This window comes from Bufo gargarizans, unplaced genomic scaffold (genome assembly GCF_014858855.1).
Source record: "Bufo gargarizans isolate SCDJY-AF-19 unplaced genomic scaffold, ASM1485885v1 original_scaffold_2146_pilon, whole genome shotgun sequence".
Classification (NCBI taxonomy): Eukaryota; Metazoa; Chordata; class Amphibia; order Anura; family Bufonidae; genus Bufo; species Bufo gargarizans.
The window spans coordinates 36,670-58,006 of record NW_025334662.1 but is presented as its reverse complement, the minus strand read 5'-3'; the positions used below and the strand labels follow the sequence as shown (position 1 = coordinate 58,006).

At 45.7% G+C, this 21,337-nt stretch overlaps 1 protein-coding gene across 2 annotated transcripts in view; it reads right to left on the bottom strand.

Moving 5' to 3' along the window:
* Positions 1-5,446: 5,446 nt before the first annotated feature.
* Positions 5,447-21,337, bottom strand: part of LOC122924030 (pleckstrin homology-like domain family B member 3) — a 44,554-nt gene continuing 28,663 nt past the window's right edge. For both annotated transcript variants that reach the window (XM_044274945.1, XM_044274947.1), the window contains 6 exons: positions 20,008-20,194; positions 19,845-19,923; positions 10,094-10,222; positions 9,567-9,750; positions 8,984-9,069; positions 5,447-7,814 (listed from right to left, as the gene is read on the bottom strand). In XM_044274945.1, coding sequence (XP_044130880.1) covers positions 7,680-7,814; positions 8,984-9,069; positions 9,567-9,750; positions 10,094-10,222; positions 19,845-19,923; positions 20,008-20,194 — 800 coding nt within the window. In that variant the 3' untranslated portion in view covers positions 5,447-7,679. The remainder of the gene's footprint in view (positions 7,815-8,983; positions 9,070-9,566; positions 9,751-10,093; positions 10,223-19,844; positions 19,924-20,007; positions 20,195-21,337) is intronic.

Below are 21,337 nucleotides of genomic sequence, written 5' to 3'. Positions count from 1 at the left end.
AAGGGGGAATCATTTTTATGTGGGGGCATTAAGGGTACTGGGTGTGTATAGTTATGCTTTGGGCAGAGTTAGAGGCATGACCTAGTATGAAAAGAATATATATACATATTGTAAACATATTCACAAGATGTTTTTTATTTGCACAGATATGTTTATATTTGTATGTGTTGTTTGGGGGGGGCAGGTACATCCTTTGCATAGGGGCTCTTTGCTGCCTGTGTCCACCCCTGACCACCAGTGCTGAAAGACAAACGCCATAATAAGCCTACCAGAGCTCCATTGAACAATATTGTCACCACTTATTTCTTTGAGATGATCTCCATCGACTTCCTCCATCTGGAAACGTGCAAAGGAGGTTATGAGTACATACTAGTAGTAATAGACCACTTCACCAGGTTTGCCCAGGCCTATGCGACCAAAAACAAGTCAGCAAAGACTGTTGCCAATAAGATGTTCAGTGACTTTGTCTTGTAGTTTGGATTTCTTACCAGAATCCACCATGACATGGGAAAAGAATTTTAAAGCCAGTTATTCTTGGCATTAGGAAAACACTGCCACATTCAGAACTCCCACAAGACTCCATATCATCCAGAAGGTAATGGACAATGTGAAAGATTTAATCGTACTCTGCTGTCTATGCTTCGGACTCTGTCACCAGATTCCAAGAAAGACTGGAAGAACTCACTTGCCCAGGTAATACATGCCAACAACTGCACCAAAAGTGAAGCTACGGGGTATTCTCCATTTTTTCTACTGTTCGGGAGATCTCCAAGATTACCAAGACAGCATGTTTGACACCCCAGTCATGGAAAAATATAAGAATCACTCTGAGTATGTAAAAACGTATGGACAGATAGGATGATTGACGCCTATCAGGTTGCTTCAAAGGTAGCTGCCCAAGCTGCGCAAAGAGGAAAAGAGCACTATGACAGAAAAACTCATGGAGTAGAACGCTCACCTAGCAGTAGAGTCCTTGTAAGAAACCTTACTGATAGAGGAGGACCAGGAAAACTTAGATCGTTCTGGGAAGACGCTGTAAATGTGGTCCTGAGAAAAAAGTGTGAAGATAGCCCAGTGTATGAGGTAAAGCCAGAAACTGGAAAAGGCCGAACAAGAATTCTGCACCGCAGTTTGTTATTGCCTTGTGATTACTTACCCGTCGACCAAGGTCAGCGGATACCTGACAGACCCAGTACCAGAAGGCGAAGCCAAGTTTCAAAGACTCCTCAACCAGCGACACAGACATCTGAGGGAATATCAGAAGATGAATCGGATCTTGAACAAGAACAATGGAGATCGTTCATACCTGTAACCCAGAGAGATCACACAAGGAAAAACATAGAACTGAATCCTGAAGCAGCGGAGTTCTATCCTTGCCAGTTGGAAACAAGTGAGGAAAGTACAGAGGAAGCTACAGAGGAAAGTACAGAGGAAGTTACAGAGGAAATTACAGAGGAAGCTACAGTGGAAATTACCGAGGACGAACCTGTGATTCAACCTGAACACACTACATGTTCATCAGGAAACACAGAAGAAGAAAACTCTTCACCAGAAAAACCAACAGAGACAGCGACGAAGGCGAGTTCGAGGACGCTTCGGATGCCTTTCCGCTACGCAGGATACAACCCAGCAGGAACAGGAGACAGCCGAAAGTTCTGACTTACAATACTTTGGGTCAACCCAGTAGTGTTGCCAGGAGTGCAGCAGTACAGGTCATAGACTGTGTTGATACACCACCGGTACAGTTCATAGACTGTGTTGATACACCACCGGTACAGTTCATAGACTGTGTTGATACACCACCGGTACAGTTCATAGACTGTGTTGATACACCACCGATATAGGTAATAGACTGTGTTGATACACCACCGATACAGGTCATAGACTGTGTTGATACACCACCGGTATAGGTCATAGACTGTGTTGATACACCACCGATACAGGTCATAGACTGTGTTGATACACCACCGGTATAGGTCATAGACTGTGTTGATACACCACTTGTATAGGTCATAGACTGTGTTGATACACCACTTGTATAGGTCATAGACTGTGTTGATACACCACTTGTATAGGTCATAGACTGTGTTGATACACCACCGGTACAGTTCATAGACTGTGTTGATACACCACCGGTATAGGTCATAGACTGTGTTGATACACCACCGGTATAGGTCATAGACTGTGTTGATACACCACCGGTATAGGTCATAGACTGTGTTGATACACCACCGGTATAGGTCATAGACTGTGTTGATACACCACCGGTATAGGTCATAGACTGTGTTGATACACCACCGGTACAGTTCATAGACTGTGTTGATACACCACCGGTATAGGTCATAGACTGTGTTGATACACCACCGGTATAGGTCATAGACTGTGTTGATACACCACCGGTATAGGTCATAGACTGTGTTGATACACCACCGGTTTGCTCTAGCTGGTACCTAAGTCCAGACTGTTTTGCTGAGGACTCTAAAAGTTTGTAACCGTATCCATGCCTATAATGCTATGGTTTATTAATGGCAGAATAACAGAAGAAAAGGAGCCAAGAAATGCCAAAAAGTAGAAAATAAATAAATATTTATTAGTGGTAATGTAACATGACAATAAGTAAAAATGCAATACAATGCATGTGATGCCAGGAGACAGGGAACAAAAGGGAACAGGGAAGGAAAAAACGGCGCCACCCTGGGAGGGACACACTGGTCAATGATGCATCAGTATAAAAGATCACTAGGAACATATAAGGTATAATAACCTATCCTAGGATCACTACATATACAAAATCATAGTGAAAGGTGAGTCGTAGCTACGCCATCCTGGTTGCTACACTTCTGGTCCTTTTTATATGAGTCCCTCCTGCTTGTCTACTCTGTTGTCCCTCTTCACCTGGATGCTTTCTGATTTCCCAGGCTTGCGTCCAGTGCGGCTATCCACTTTAGCTGTTTGGTGTATCCACTTACGTCCATATCATCATTTTTTTTATATATATTGGTTCTTTGCAGTTGAGCTACGACTCACCTTTCACTATGATTTTGTATATGTAGTGATCCTAGGATAGGTTATTATACCTTATATGTTCCTAGTGATCTTTTATACTGATGCATCATTGACCAGTGTGTCCCTCCCAGGGTGGCGCTGTTTTTTCCTTCCCTGTTCCCTTTTGTTCCCTGTCTCCTGGCATCACATGCACTGTATTGCATTTTTACTTATTGTCATGTTACATTACCACTAATAAATATTTATTTATTTTCTACTTTTTGGCATTTCTTGGCTCCTTTTCTTCTGTTATTCTGCCATTTGTACTCGGGAGCTTGTGTCGAGTTATTCTTCAGGGGTGATATTAGTGGATATACTAGGTGGGCACTGTCCCCCTCCTTTCTTTTTCCCAACCCCTGGGGTCCCTTCTTTTCGTTTTTCTTATGGTTTATTAATGTCTACTTATGTTGAAAATGTTAGATGTTATGTTCTGGGGTTAACAAAAGGAAATGTCTTGCTCTCTTACTGCAGACATTCCAGGTAAAATAGCTTCAAGTGATGGAACTCGGTAGAAGGGAAAGTCGGCCGACAACAACAAAAAGAAGAGAATAATAGGTGGTTATGCTGTACAGTATTGGTACCATACCCTGGGTATGGACAGGACAGAAGTAATAAGGTGTCCCCTAGTTCTCCAACAACTCTTGTCTTCACAATGACGTACACAAACCTGTGTTAAAGGGGTTTCTTAATAGTTATATCTGTAAAGAATAAATCAAGGCAACTGGACGTACTGAAAACGTTTCACTCGTTCTTCCAACGAGCTTTCTCATATACCATGACCTGGATAAATGAGAACCTTCACAGACACTTTCTTAATAGTTGGCTATATGCAACAATATTCCACCAGGCTTCATAGCGCTGTGGACCTGGTGGGAAGCTGTGACATAACCGGGAGTAGATGTCGCAGGGAGGACGGTTCCTCAAGTAATTGTATTACTAGTTAACCTTGGCTCCCGATGGTTGTTGGGAGATGAGTAAGAGAATAGTTCTTATACTAAAGTCTGTGTATGTCAGGGACGACATAACATTTTGTGAGGGAGAGTGTAAGGTATGTCAAAATCAGGTACCCCATAAAAAAATAAACTAATACATAATACATTCTTAGCTTCAGCAATCCAGAAGTAAAGCTGTGGTAATAGAAAAGTCAAACTCAGGGCATTTCTATTAAATCACCAGTAGATGGCAGCAGAGTGTTTAAAGCCTGAATGACGAGCACAGTTCATATAACACTGCTAAATGCAGGGGGAACTAAAAGACAGATCTTTTTTTCCTGGGGGGACAGAATACGCAGTTGCTCTTCTGCCTACCTGACTGAAGGTCATGCTGTCATTGCAGAACATGTTTCAATAAAAGCACTTCGGGTTTCACCCAGCCCGCACATTGGAATTATTGACCATACTTTCAGCATATGTGCAACACATACAAAAGTAACAGTGTATTAAGCAAGCCTGTCAGTACAGCAGAGAGAGAGAAAGCAAGCAGAGTTATTGAAGAAGCCTGCCAGTTTAATGCTAAAGCCTGCTGAGACCAAGACAAAGCTTGAAGACTGTTTCTGATGAACGTTTAATCAAGTAAAGCTGCTGTTCAACTACATACAAGGTCTCGACTCAAGTTATTCTTTAATCCCTCAATTATTCCCCCTATTTATTGCTTTGGAGCTAAAGCCTGGGGTCCAGCCGTATCCAGGTAGGAGCACCGTGACACGCATGAAGAGACATTTTAGGCTTCAACATACCACTCGGCATTCCCTACACCTGGAACGCGTTATAGGAGGCGCCCGTGGCATAAAGAAACTGGAAAATGATGAATGGTTGTACTGGGGAAGGATCTGACCAGAGGAGGGGAGGGATTTTTGCTGCTGCAGTGATAGGTATCTCCCAGTGGAAGTGATAGGACACGGATTGCTTTTACTGGTAGGGAGGGTACAGGTAAGTATCTGGTACTGATCCCAGAGGTTGGTAGGTGACCATGGCTGGTCTCAGGCTGCATGTCTTCCTTTGTCAGATACAGGGGGCTGTGAGCCTGTAGTTCTGCTCTGTGACTAGAAAGATGCAGTAACCCCACTTCGCTGACGCAGGAATGTGGGAACGAGGTTGTCAGACATGAGTCCATCCCTAAAAGAGGGTTTAGCGAAGAAGAAAGGCCAACCAAATCCCCATGTGCCTGTGCGGGCATAGAGGACAACCATTGTACCGGTGTAACGTTACATTTCCCTACCTCGTGAGATTTCCCTACCCTCGTCACTTCCGGTCGCACCGGACATGACATGAGGAGGTGTGCGGTGCGACCGGAAGGGACGAGGGTAGGGAAATCTCACGAGGTAGGTAGATATAACGTTACACCGGCCAAGAACTGTCTCTCCTCCAACACAGTCCACCCCCCTCCACAAGAATGACTCGGGTTTTCGTCACATATTCCGACATCTTTTATTCAGGACTAGTACAATAAATAAATGTAATAATGACCCATAAACCAGAAAAATGTTCCCCAAATATACAAACTTTATACAAGTCTACAATCCTACCAGATGTGTGCCGGAAACTGGAGAAGGAGAAGGGAAGGAGGGCATCTGACTGGTCACAAGAGCTGGTGTGGAGGGCATCACTAATCAGATGCCCACCGTCTATATCACACCGACATGGAGGAGGCGAGTCCTTCACCGTTACATGAGGAATGGAAGTGACCAGAGATCCTGCAATCTCCACCACCCACCTCTAGGAAATTTTAAAATTTTTGTAGTAAAGTTGCAGTGTGGCGTAACCAATTTCCATCCTTCCTATGGAAGATGGACACAACAGTCGCGTGCTACCTTCATCTGTCAGACAAAAAGTTTGTGGATTTCTGAGAATTTTTTAAAGTAATATTTTTAATATATCACAAAAAAAACACAAAAATATATACAACCTTGACATGCTACTAATTTACATCTGTGTTCCATCATAAGAGACCCGTTCTCGCACAAATAGGACAGAATTAATGGGGTTTTCCGAGATTCTTTAACAGATCAGTGGGTGTCCTGCCGAACGGCTGTTTGAGAAAGCACCTGCGCTCAAAGTAGTTAACAAAATCTCAGAAAACCCCTTTAAGAGCTCTTCCCCGAAACATAATGTGCCTATTGCCTTTTTTGAGTGGCAGCCATTTTGTTGTCTTGATTCAGTCCATAAAATGGCTGCCTTTTGTCCCTAGGTTCACACTGCTCATTAGGCGGCCATATTGTCATCTGGGGCACAAAATGGCTGCTGTCACCGTATACAGGCAACAGGTAGACATGAAATAACACGGGGCAGATTTATCACAGCTGACTAAAAGTAGAATTGGCCATTCGCCATTAACGACCAGTCACAGAAGAGCTTTTTTTCCTTACAGAACCGATTAAGAATAAAAGCTGAGCTCTGATTGGTTGCTATGGGCAGCAAGGCCAGCTTGTCTTTTAGACAATTAGTAATAAATCATTAAACCTCAAATATCAAAACTGTTTAAAAACCCTGTATTTGTTGCCTGTAGCAACCAATCACAGCACAGCTTTCATTTTACCACAGCAGTTTAAGGAATGAAAGCTCAGCTCTGATTGGTTGCTATGGGCAACAAGGCCAGTCCTCCCTTATCTGCCCCATTATGTCCCATTTTGGTGTCACACCAAATCAAATGGTGACCAGGTTCAAGCCCACTCACTGGCCCTTCTTGCTGCAGCAACCAATCACAATCTGTGTTTCACTTTTCCAGTGCAGTGTAGAATAAGAAAGCTGAATTCTGATTGGTTGCTATGGGCAACAAGGCCCCTTGAGGCTTTATGTCAACTGTCCAACTTTATTTATAAATGTCTTCTAGCAGCAAAATTGGTTTAAACACATTGCACAATATGGAAATTTCACTGATTCTTGTTTTGGGGGCCCTTTCTACGTGGGCCCCTGCATGCTACATTATATTATTTATTTCCAACAAAGGCAGGCCTTCTAGAAACACGTACATAAACCCTATAACCGGTGACTGCTTCAATAGTATCCAACCACAATTCAGAACCATTGACGAGGCTGCATCGCCCTGAGTTCTGCCATAGTTTCTCCAAAATCTTCCATTCCTTGTGTCTTCGATTGGTTCTTGGCAACCATCAAGGAGATCAGACACCGTCGTATTCCACCGTAATGCCAGGGCAGACATTTTTACCTCAGTTTCTTACAAATCTGCATTGTCACAAGTCTTCAAAATGTCCGTCCTATGTCTTTTAACCCTTCCTGATCTTTGAAGTTAGTCACAGGATTTTCAGAGATCCATAAAATAAAGTAGAAGACAGTGGTATTCGCCATGTTTGATCATGAATGTATGTTCACTGGGTGTATACGGTATTTAACATATATCTTACGTAGATGCCCAGCAGGCCCCGAGAGCCTTTAGTACAATGGACATTACATCCAGAATGGTTCATGGGAAAAAGGAGCAGATGAATGAAAGGACGTATAGACACAGATGCCCCGGAGGACTTCCACAGTCCGGTCATATGTTTCCTAAGAGACATTTCTTTCTCTTCCTTCCGTGGCGTCAGTCATATTTCTCTCACAAGTTCCTTCTTTCTAGAACAAGTCTGAGCTTTATGGTCTTTTCTTGCCCTTCTCCTTTGGTACAAGTCCCAAAAGTTCTCAGTACCGGGAGTTCTCCTCAGCTGCCGTGACCATGACATCCATCCACATCCTCATGGCCTCAGGGGTCGGTGCCACCATACAAAACAGACGCTCGAAGGTCTTCAAACAAAATGTCAGCTTGGGGTGTGGGCTCTGGAAAAGTACAGAAATGAGTTTAGAAAGTCAATAAGATGGCGGCAGTGGGGAAGAATCTGACCGGAGGAGGAGAGCGAATAGTGCTGACGCTGCAGGATTTTACGTAGTACTGTTAGGCTATGTTCAATGGCGGATTTTATCAATGGAAATCTGGTCTGACACTCAGGTTTCTGCATGAACCATCTGCTTCAGCTGCCCGTGACTAATCCACATGCAGATACCCGCTGCAGAACATCGCCATGAAGAGACATGTTCCTCCTTAACGCAGTTAGATGAAAGGCAGCGTGGATTCCCACTGACAACCAATTCCGTACAGTTATTATCCACGCACAAGATATGCTATGTGAACGAGCACTAATGGCAGGGACACATGAACCGTACTATGGGGACACTCTGGCACTCTATGGTGGGGACACTGTGACTCTTGCTCTATGGTAGGGAAACTGTGGCTGTCACTCTGTGGTGGGGGACATTGTGGCTGTCACTCTGTGGTGGGGGACATTGTGGCTGTCACTCTGTGGTGGGGGACATTGTGGCTGTCACTCTGTGGTGGGGGACATTGTGGCTGTCACTCTGTGGTGGGGGACATTGTGGCTGTCACTCTGTGGTGGGGAAACTGTGTCTGTTACTCTGTGGTGGGGGACATTGTGGCTGTCACTCTGTGGTGGGGGACATTGTGGCTGTCACTCTGTGGTGGGGAAACTGTGGCTGTCACTCTGAGGTGGGGGACATTGTGGCTGTCACTCTGTGGTGGGGAAACTGTGGCTGTTACTCTGTGGTGGGGGACATTGTGGCTGTCACTCTGTGGTGGGGGACATTGTGGCTGTCACTCTGTGGTGGGGGACATTGTGGCTGTCACTCTGTGGTGGGGTACATTGTGGCTGTCACTCTGTGGTGGGGGACATTGTGGCTGTCACTCTGTGGTGGGGGACATTGTGGCTGTCACTCTGTGGTGGGGACACTGTGGCTGTCACTCTGTGGTGGGGGACATTGTGGCTGTTACTCTATGGTGGGGACACTGTGGCTGTCACTCTGTGGTGGGGACACTTTGGCTGTCACTCTATGGTGGGGACACTGACTCGTCGTACATATTGTCACTGAACTCTTCTTATAACTTAACAGTCGGGGACGCATCATTTCATGTACATTACATACACATCACTCACCTTGAAAGCGCTGCGTAAGTGATCATAATAAACCTCTTCTATGGCCTGGAAGTAGATGACCCCCTTCAGCTTCTGCTCTTCCTTGTCTGCAGAAACATTCACATGTCATTATATCCACCATACACCCCTTATATATATTATATACACCCCTTATATGTCCACTAGGTACACACATATACATAAATATATACATTATATACACAAGTACATCCCTTATATACCCACTATGTATACATATACACCCTTTTATATATCCACATATGCATCCATAATATCTATATTATATATACCCCTTATATATCCACTAGGTACACACATATACATAATTATATAGCTTATATCCACATATACACCCCTTATATATCCACTAGGTACACACATATACATAATTATATACTTTATATACACAAATACATCCCTTATATACCCACTATGTATACATATACACCTCTTATATATCCACATCTATACCCCTTATACATCCACATATACACCCCTTATAAATCCCTTATATCTACACATATCCACCCCTTATATATCCCCATATACACCCGGTGCACATGGTGGTGCGCCCCTCGCTCACCTGCGTAGTACGCCAGCCTCCTCTTCTGCCTGTCAAACACAAACCACCGCTTCTTCCAGGTCTTTATGCGGCCGCCCATCTTCACCAGGTATCCCCTGCAGCACATGGCGCTGACCCGCACATGCGGGCAGGTCTCCACACTGTGCCCTGATGCCTCCAGGTACGATCTGAGGTCAAAGGGGGCCTGAGAGGAAGGCAGAGATGTGACCTGTGTATGTTCCTGCCTGTCATGTCGTCACCGTGGACCCTTTCAGATCTTCCTCTTCTGACATTCAGTCTTCCAGTTGCTCTGTAGCAGCCAGGTGCAGTTGCTTTACAGCATGTGCTGCTAAGGAGCAACTGAAATCCGTCTGAGTGCCCTGCATCATATACAGTAACCGACTGCAGAGCAACCGCAGGCGGAAAACCTCAGAGTTCTGAACGCAGCTTTGGATGTGAATAGAGTATAAATATAAAGCAACTTCAATAATGACAGTAACATTTTCTGTGGGCTTACAGAGGAGGAGCCCCAGGGTGTGAGGACTTACCGGCTCTGCTGTGGTCTCCGGTATGGCCGCCTGCACTAAGGGGGGGCTGGGGACGGGAGCTTCCTCCTTCACGTGGTTCTGCTCTGCTTCCAGACGTTTTGTCATTTCATTCGCTGTTCTCTTCTCCTCCTGGGATAAAGCAAAGGGGCTATGAGCAGGATTATAAGGCAGGAGTGTAGCGCCCCCTGCTGCCGGAGTAAAATGATGCAACCTGAATCCAAGCAGCGTGCGGGGACAGGACCAGAGCACAGGTGTCTGCACCGCGAGGACGGGCGACGCATTGGGAAACAGTGGAGCGTGTGAAGTCCTTACCCACATCACGTCGGCAGCTCCACCCAACGCAAACAATGGCCCTGAGAGATAATACGCGTCATTGTTCTCCGAAATTCTGACCTCAGCAGCAAGGTTTCCTTGTCTCAGCGCTGAGTCGACCCAGCGTCATGTCACCGCATGCAGATGGAGCAGAGCTGAGCACGCACTTTGCTCCTATTGTGTTTACAGACCACGCAGCGCCCCTTTAGATTCTTGCGAGTGTAGCAGAGCAGAGTTTGTCATTTCACACACTGCACAGTGACGTCACGACATGTCGCCTCCATTTTGGCAGTATGCACGAGCAAAGACATATGACAAATTCAGCTCTGCTGCATCTCTATACAAGTAAGACGTATATTAATGGTGATAGTAATTTAATAATACAGAACGTCGGCACTTGTCGGTCGGATCCGGCAACATCGGCCATTACTGCACATATATATTAACCCCTTCAGGGCTAGGAACGGAAAAACGTGGTGGCTTTGCCTCTGCCCCACTCAGATAATGAAGGGCTGTTGTGTTCTCGTCACTGCCGCCATATTAATTATATACAGCCATATTGTCTATAGTGCCGGCAGAGCTTCTCACCCCCTGATGACTAATATACCCCCCCCATAACTAGGCTGACAACCCCAGCGCTGGCTGCATATGGTTGTCGCGCAGTCCAGATACGGATACGGATAGCACGCACAGCAGCCTGATGGCGACAGCATCTGAGGGATTTGAATTTGCAGATTTTTTTTTTATATATATATTTTACGGGAAAAGCTCCTCGAATTTTCTGCTGCTTATCGGCTGTTTGCAAAGGCTCGGAGCAAACATGAAAAACTTGTTTGTCAGCTCAGGTCGGGACACGGCTGGCGGGGAGCAGCTCTGAGGCCGAGTGGTATAACATGCAGAATAAGCGCTATATAACTAATATCACATGAGGCTCATATCACGCACACACAGAGACCCCACACCACCCAGCAGCAGACTCCATACCCGTGTCCTGTGCAGCCTCTCAGCCCGTCCTACGACTCGCAGAAGAAGGAGCTGGTGCCCAAGGCTCGCCTCCGAAAAGCAGAAGCACTTGTATGACAGTCATGTGACAGCGAGGTCAGTCAGCTGCACGAAAGCTCAGCCCTGCACACAGCCCAATGAATGGGAACCAGCATCAGGGCTGGCGGAGGGTGAAGAGGACAACGGACTGGAAGGGGTTTATTAAAGGGACAGGTTCTCTTTATATATAATCTGCTCAGCTCCTCCTGCTCTATAACACGCTGCCTGCAGATTACACGGTGACAGGTTCTCTCTATATATAATCTGCTCAGCTCCTCCTGCTCTATAACACGCTGCCTGCAGATTACATGGTGACAGGTTCTCTGTATATATACTCTGCTCAGCTCCTCCTGCTCTATAACACGCTGCCTGCAGATTACATGGTGACAGGTTCTCTCTATATATAATCTGCTCAGCTCCTCCTGCTCTATAACACGCTGCCTGCAGATTACATGGTGACAGGTTCTCTCTATATATAATCTGCTCAGCATCTCCTGCTCTATAACACGCTGCCTGCAGATTACATGGTGACAGGTTCTCTGTATATATAATCCCTGCTCAGATCCTCCTGCTCTATAACACGCTGCCTGCAGATTACATGGTGACAGGTTCTCTGTATATATAATCTGCTCAGCTCCTCCTGCTCTATAACACGCTACCTGCAGATTACATGGTGACAGGTTCTCTGTATATATAATCTGCTCAGCTCCTCCTGCTCTATAACACGCTGCCTGTAGATTACATGGTGACAGGTTCTCTCTATATATAATCTGCTCAGCTCCTCCTGCTCTATAACACGCTGCCTGCAGATTACACGGTGACAGGTTCTCTTTATATATAATCTGCTCAGCTCCTCCTGCTCTATAACACGCTGCCTGCAGATTACATGGTGACAGGTTCTCTCTATATATAATCTGCTCAGCTCCTCCTGCTCTATAACACGCTGCCTGCAGATTACATGGTGACAGGTTCTCTGTATATATAATCTGCTCAGCTCCTCCTGCTCTATAACACGCTGCCTGCAGATTACACGGTGACAGGTTCTCTGTATATATAATCTGCTCAGCTCCTCCTGCTCTATAACACGCTGCCTGCAGATTAAATGGTGACAGGTTCTCTTTATATATAATCTGCTCAGCTCCTCCTGCTCTATAACACGCTGCCTGCAGATTACACGGTGACAGGTTCTCTTTATATATAATCTGCTCAGCTCCTCCTGCTCTATAACACGCTGCCTGCAGATTACATGGTGACAGGTTCTCTCTATATATAATCTGCTCAGCTCCTCCTGCTCTATAACACGCTGCCTGCAGATTACATGGTGACAGGTTCTCTGTATATATAATCTGCTCAGCTCCTCCTGCTCTATAACACGCTGCCTGCAGATTACATGGTGATGGGTTCTCTTTATATATAATCTGCTCAGCTCCTCCTGCTCTATAACACACTGCCTGCAGATTACATGGTGACAGGTTCTCTTTATATATAATCTGCTCAGCTCCTCCTGCTCTATAACACGCTGCCTGCAGATTACATGGTGACAGGTTCTCTGTATATATAATCTGCTCAGCTCCTCCTGCTCTATAACACGCTGCCTGCAGATTACATGGTGACAGGTTCTCTCTATATATAATCTGCTCAGCTTCTCCTGCTCTATAACACGCTCCCTGCAGATTACACGGTGACAGGTTCTCTGTATATATAATCTGCTCAGCTCCTCCTGCTCTATAACACGCTGCCTGCAGATTACATGGTGACAGGTTCTCCTTATATATAATCTGCTCAACTCCTCCTGCTCTATAACACGCTGCCTGCAGATTACATGGTGACAGGTTCTCTGTATACAGTCATGTGAAAAAATTAGGACACCCTTTGAAAGCATGTGGTTTTTTGTAACATTTTTAATAAAAGGTTATTTCATCTCCGTTTCAACAATACAGAGAGATTAAAGTAATCCGACTAAACAAAGAAAACTGAAGAAAAGTCTTTTCAAGATCTTCTGTAAATGTCATTCTACAAAAATGCCTATTCTAACTGAGGAAAAAGATAGGACACCCTTGCCCCTAATAGCGAGTGTTACCTCCTTTGGCTGAAATAACTGCAGTGAGACGGTTCTTGTAGCCATCTACCAGTCTTCGACATCGGTCTGAGGAAATTTTACCCCACTCCTCAATGCAGAACTTTTTCAGCTGTGAGATGTTTGAGGGGTTTCTTGCACGTACAGCCCTTTTCAAGTCACCCCACAGCATCTCAATGGGATTCAAATCTGGACTTTGACTTGGCCATTCCAGGACTCTCCATTTCTTCTTTTTCAGCCAATCTTTGGTTGATTTACTAGTATGTTTTGGGTCATTGTCATGTTGCATGGTCCAGTTCCGCTTCAGCTTTAATTTTCTAACTGATGGTCTCACATGTTCTTCAAGCACCTTCTGATACACAGTAGAATTCATCGTGGATTCTATGATGGTGAGCTGACCAGGTCCTGCTGCAGCAAAGCAGCCCCAAACCATGACACTTCCACCTCCATGCTTCACAGTTGGTATGAGGTTCTTTTCTTGGAATGCTGTGTTTGGTTTACGCCAAACATGTCCTCTGCTGTTGTGTCCAAATAATTCAATTTTGGACTCATCTGTCCAAAGAACATTATTCCAGAAGTCCTGGTCTTTGTCAACTTTATCTCTGGCAAATGTCAGTCTGGCCTCGATGTTTCTCTTGGAAAGCAAAGGTTTCCTCCTTGCACACCTCCCATGCAAGTTAAACTTGTACAGTCTCTTTCTGATTGTAGAGGCATGTACTTCTACATCAACAGTAGCCAGAGCCTGCTGTAGTTCTCGAGATGACACTTTAGGGTTTTTGGAGACCTCTTTTAGCATCTTGCGGTCTGCTCTTGGGGTGAACTTGCTGGGGCGACCAGTCCTGGGCATGTTGGCAGTTGTTTTGAAAGCCCTCCACTTGTAGACTATCTTCCGGACAGTGGAATGGCTGATTTCAAAATCTTTTGAGATCTTTTTAAATCCCTTCCCAGACTCATAGGCTGCTACAATCTTTTTTCTGAAGTCCTCTGACAGCTCTTTTGCTCTCACCATGGTGCTCACTCTCACTTCAACAGTCAGGAGCACACCAAACTAAATGTCTGAGGTTTAAATAGGGCAAGCCTCATTCAACATGCAGAGTAACGATCTACTAATTATGTGCACCTGGTGTGATATACCTGTGTGAGATCTGAGCCAATTTAAGAGGGAATACATGTGAGGGTGTCCTATCTTTTTCCTCAGTTAGAATAGGCATTTTTGTAGAATGACATTTACAGAAGATCTTGAAAATACTTTTCTTCAGTTTTCTTTGTTTAGTCGGATTACTTTAATCTCTCTGTATTGTGGAAACGGAGATGAAATAACCTTTTATTAAAAATGTTACAAAAAAACACATGCTTTCAAAGGGTGTCCTAATTTTTTCACATGACTGTATGTAATCTGCTCAGCTCCTCCTGCTCTATAACACGCTGCCTGCAGATTACATGGTGACAAGTTCTCTTTATATATAATCTGCTCAGCTCCTCCTGCTCTATAACACGCTGCCTGCAGATTACATGGTGACAGGTTCTCTGTATATATAATCTGCTCAGCTCCTCCTGCTCTATAACACGCTGCCTGCAGATTACATGGTGACAGGTTCTCTCTATATATAATCTGCTCAGCTCCTCCTGCTCTATAACACGCTGCCTGCAGATTACACGGTGACAGGTTCTCTTTATATATAATCTGCTCAGCTCCTCCTGCTCTATAACACGCTGCCTGCAGATTACATGGTGACAGGTTCTCTTTATATATAATCTGCTCAGCTCCTCCTGCTCTATAACACGCTGCCTGCAGATTACATGGTGACAGGTTCTCTTATATATAATCTGCTCAGCTCCTCCTGCTCTATAACACGCTGCCTGCAGATTACATGGTGACAGGTTCTCTTTATATATAATCTGCTCAGCTCCTCCTGCTCTATAACACGCTGCCTGCAGATTACACGGTGACAGGTTCTCTTTACATATAATCTGCTCAGCTCCATCTGCTCTATAACACGCTGCCTGCAGATTACACAGTGACAGGTTCTCTGTATATATAATCTGCTCAGCTCCTCCTGCTCTATAACACGCTGCCTGCAGATTACACGGTGACAGGTTCTCTTTATATATAATCTGCTCAGCTCCTCCTGCTCTATAACACGCTGCCTGCAGATTACACAGTGACAGGTTCTCTTTATATATAATCTGCTCAGCTCCTCCTGCTCTATAACACGCTGCCTGCAGATTACACAGTGACAGGTTCTCTTTATATATAATCTGCTCAGCTCCTCCTGCTCTATAACACGCTGCCTGCAGATTACACGGTGACAGGTTCTCTTTATTTATAATCTGCTCAGCTCCTCCTGCTCTATAACACACTGCCCGCAGATTACACGGTGACGGGTTATCTCTATATATAATCTGCTCAGCTCCTCCTGCTCTATAACACGCTGCCTGCAGATTACACAGTGACAGGTTCTTTATATATAATCTGCTCAGCTCCTCCTGCTCTATAACACGCTGCCTGCAGATTACATAGTGACAGGTTCTCTGTATATATAATCTGCTCAGCTCCTCCTGCTCTATAACACACTGCCTGCAGATTACACAGTGACAGGTTCTCTGTATATATAATCTGCTCAGCTCCTCCTGCTCTATAACACGCTGCCTGCAGATTACACGGTGACAGGTTCTTTATATATAATCTGCTCAGCTCCTCCTGCTCTATAACACGCTGCCTGCAGATTACACAGTGACAGGTTCTTTATATATAATCTGCTCAGCTCCTCCTGCTCTATAACACGCTGCCTGCAGATTACATAGTGACAGGTTCTCTGTATATATAATCTGCTCAGCTCCTCCTGCTCTATAACACACTGCCTGCAGATTACACAGTGACAGGTTCTCTGTATATATAATCTGCTCAGCTCCTCCTGCTCTATAACACGCTGCCTGCAGATTACACGGTGACAGGTTCTTTATATATAATCTGCTCAGCTCCTCCTGCTCTATAACACGCTGCCTGCAGATTACATGGTGACAGGTTCTCTGTATATATAATCTGCTCAGCTCCTCCTGCTCTATAACACGCTGCCTGCTGATTACATGGTGACATGTTCTCTGTATATATAATCTGCTCAGCTCCTCCTGCTCTATAACACGCTGCCTGCAGATTACATGGTGACAGGTTCTCTGTATATATAATCTGCTCAGCTCCTCCTGCTCTATAACACGCTGCCTGCAGATTACACGGTGACGGGTTCTCTTTATATATAATCTGCTCTAACAGTAAAGAATCTCCTTCTATGCCAAGGATAGGTCATCAATATTGATTCCTGGATAACCCCTTTAATTGCTTTGCACAGTTTAGCGTCATCTGCAAAATTAATATATTACAGTGCAAGATCATTAATAAATATACTGAAGAGAATGGAGCCCAATACTGACCCCCACTCTCTACTACTCCCTCATCACCCTCTAGGACTCCTCCCTCATCACTCTCTACTATTCCCTCATCACCCTCTATGACTCCTCCCTCATCACTCTCTACTACTCCCTCATCACCCTCTATGACTCCTCCCTCATCACTCTCTACTACTCCCTCATCACCCTCTACGACTCCCCTCTCATCACTACTACTCCCTCATCACCCTCTATGACTCCTCTCTCATCACTCTCTACTACTCCCTCATCACCCTCTATGACTCCTCTCTCATTACTCTCTACTACTCCCTCATCACCCTCTACGACTCCTCTCTCATCACTGTCTACTACTCCCTCATCACCCTCTACGACTCCTCCCTCATCACTCTCTACTACTCCCTCATCACCCTCTACGACTCCTTTCTCATCACTCTCTACTACTCCCTCATCACCCTCTACGACTCCTCTTCATCACTCTCTACTACTCCCTCATCACCCTCTACGACTCCTCTTCATCACTATCTACTACTCCCTCATCACCCTCTACGACTCCTCTTCATCACTCTCTACTACTCCCTCATCACCCTCTATGACTCCTCTTCATCACTCTCTACTACTCCCTCATCACCCTCTACGACTCCTCTTCATCACTCTCTACTACTCCCTCATCACCCTCTATGACTCCTCCCCCATCACTCTCTACTACCCCTCTTCATCACTTTCTACTACTCTCTCATCACTCTCTACTACTTCCTCATCACCCTCTATGACTCCTCTCTCATCACTCTCTACTACTCCCTCATCACCCTCTATGACTCCTCTCTCATCACTCTCTACTACTCCCTCATCACCCTCTACGACTCCTCCCTCATCACCCTCTACTACCCCTCTTCATCACTCTCTACTACTCCCTCATCACCCTCTACGACTCCTCCCCCATAACTTTCTACAGCTCCTCCCCCATCACTCTTTAATAGGCCATTTTTTACCATTTACAGTTGTAAACATTCAAGAGCTATGGTCATTAATGGTAAGTATGTATCATGAGGCTTCTGGTCTCAGTGATGTAAGTCCCGGAAGTATTTTGTGACCAGTGATACAAAGTCACCGAGTCTGTTGGTTAGAGCTGGATTTTAGGTCCGGGATTTAGGAGTGACTGAAGAGCTTGGGTGGAAAAGTCACTCCCATACTCCATCCCGGGTGTTTCCTGCCTCAACCTTGTGCCAAACTGATTAGAAAAGGCAAACTTCCACTGAGTAGAGTATACATGCTGGTCTGAGAGTAAGAGCCACTGAGAAGACCACTTTGCCAAGTGGAAGCACCAGGTTAGCCTAAAGTGGATGAGAAACCTGTATCACACCTGGTGGATACCTGAACGTAAGGACATTTATTTTTCATGAACTTTTACTTGTTGCTGATGCAAGCCAGAATAATTCGCTGGTTGTGAACAATAAATCCTGGACAAGGAAATGGATCTCTGCCAATCTGTGCCTGTATTGCCTGACTAAAAGACTATCTGAAAGGCTCCTGGATCACACAGTATATAATTAAAGACCATTTTAGGGTTAGTTTTACTCTCTGGCAGTAACTCTCTCTGTCTCCAGCTTGGCTGCTTTTATCTGTCTTTTACATATTCTATGTTGTCCATGTAGTTTCTCAGTGCTTCCTCGCTACCTTCCTGTTTTAGTGATATCAATGTTTTCTTTATGTCATTTATTGCTTTTTTTGTTCCTCCCTGTAGAAACGCTCTTTTGAATGATAATTGGAAGGTTATTACTTTCTGGTCACTATTTCCCAGGGGTCCCCCGACCTGCACGTCTGTTGTTCTGTCAGGTCTATTGGTTAGTACTAAGTCCAGTATGGCCGTCCCTCTAGTCGGGTCCTGAACCAGTTGGGAGAGGTAATTGTCTTTGGTTATTGCCAAGAACCTGTTTCCTCTATGAGATGTACAGCTTTCAGTTTCCCAGTCTATATCTGCGGAGTTCCCCCATAATAACCACCTCATTATGATTTGCCGCCTCGTCTATCTCGTTTAGTAGCAGATTTTCTGTGGACTCTGGTATATTAGGTGGTTTATAGTAAACTCCTATTAGTAATTTATTGTTGTTTTTGCCTCCATGTATCTCTGCCCACAGAGACTCCACATGTCCATGTCCCTCACTTATATCTTCTCGGACTGTGGGCTTTAGACAGGACTTTACATAAAGGCAGACCCCCCCCCCCCCCCCCCCTCCCCCTCTCCGGTTTTGACGATGCTTTCTAAACAAACAAACAGATCCTGAGTCGCTACAGACTGAGCGCCCACAGCCTGCTCATCGAATCCGGGCGTCACCGACAGAGGTACATGCCCAAGAAGAGCAAACTGTGCCCACAGTGAGACCAGGAGGCCGTGGAGGATGAGGCTCATTTCCTGCTGCGGTGCCCCAAATACTTAGCAGTGAGGGAGACTGACTTCAGGAGACTGTCTGATCTCTGCCCAGACTTCACCTCCATGGAGGAGGAAGAGAGACTCTCCATACTGCTGGGGGAAGAGGAGAACACAGCGGCCACAGCAGCACAATATATTACTGCCTGCCATAGACTGAGAGGAGCCTGATATACCATGGACTCCTATACCCCCACCCTGGACGTGTCCACATCCCGCATTCCAATTATTTCCCACTTGCTTTCACAAAGCTATAATGTACTTAGTCCTGCCAGTGAAGCTGATTTGCACTGGTGCCCAGAAGATTCAGTGAATGCCGATTGTAGCCCACGCTATATACTGGAGATATAGGAGCACTAGAAAGGGCTCTTTACAGTTAGAGTCACGCTGTGGGATGTCTCACGTGGCTTCTCTTGTAGTAAATGGCAGCAAGGGTTACACTTAATCTTAGGATGTATATAGTTGATCTGCCCTGGACCTGTGTTACTCACCCTGGCCTTCAGGAGGCGCTCTTTTTCTGCCATGGCCTCTAGTAGCTGACGTTCCATCTCTGCTATTTTAGGAATGGGTCTGTGGAGAAGAGAATATAGTCAATTACATAACGACACTGATGATGACGATGAGGAGGGACGCCACGGGGGTCGGTACAGCTACCTGTATGTCAGCGGAAGCCTGGGCGCACCGTTCTGCAGTCTCCCCCCACAAGATCTCCTTTCTTCACCCATACGATTGCGGTTCCTTGTGATCTGAAGATTCGGGCTGATGGCTAAGGCAATCTTACCGCCAGAACTGCTGGAGGAAACGGCGAGATGCAGAGCCAGGCCGGCGCCCTCCAGACACGCTGCAAGATAACGGCGGACATCTATCAGAGTCATCCAGTTTTACACAGGGTAACACAAATCCTGCATTTCAGATGGCAGTGCGGTAGTTAAAGGGGTTACCCAATATCAATAACTGCCCCCCCCCCCCCCCCCACGTGCCGGACCCCTCACAGGGAATATACCTACCACGCTCCCCGCACCGCCGCTGCTGCTTCTCCCCGTGCACGGATGAAAACATCTGGTGTCGGGGGGGGGGGGGGGGGCAGCCACTGGCAGGCGGGGGACGAAGACGAGCCTCCCTAGCATTGTGGGTGACGCTAGAGAGGCTCGTCCCCGTCCACGCCTGCCAGTGGCGACACCGGGTGTTTTCATCTGCGAAGCAGCGGCGCAGGGACCAGGTAAGTAGATTCAGTGCGAGGGGCCCCGGGCATATGGGGGACATTTTTTAGTCTCTGCCTCCTTCCCTATTGTCTGAAAAATGGAGTAAGACATTACAGCATCAGACTACACCAGGTTTGTCTGTAGTCTGTAACCATGGAGACACATGAGGCTGGTCTATAATCCCTATAGCTGGATCCGCCGAGGTAATAAAGAGGCGCAGGCGTATACAGCGCCAGTCTAAGTGTACATTTAGACCATTTTCTAAAACAGGCGTAAAAAAACAAACAGTCGCAGATTGCGGCGCAGAGAGCCTTTGCGCTGCAATCCGCGCCAGAAATACGCCTAATATAGGAGTATTTCTGATCCTAAATGACCCCCTTTGGGTTTCAATTCTTGCACATTTACAAAATCTCTTCTTGATGTTGGTAAAATCGGAACAATCTGTATGAAACCCGCACAGGCCTAATACTTCTCACAGTTCAGGGTTTGCTACATCTGTGAGCTGAACAATCCGATACATGATATCTGCACTGATACATTGTAGCAAACAGGAGTGAGGTTTGTGCTGCCTACAGAGGAATTGTCAGGACTGGATACAACTGTAACAAACCCTCAGCTGTAAGAATCATGATGGGCCTGGATTGGTTTTCAACCTCTGGATGTGAACAGGAAAGTGGCTGTTCATTAACAGCAAGCGGGGATCTTGTCAAGGGTGCGGAATTGAAACCCTGTGGAGGTAGTTTATTAAGAATGGCATTTTCGGGGCATCGTGTGCCAGAAAA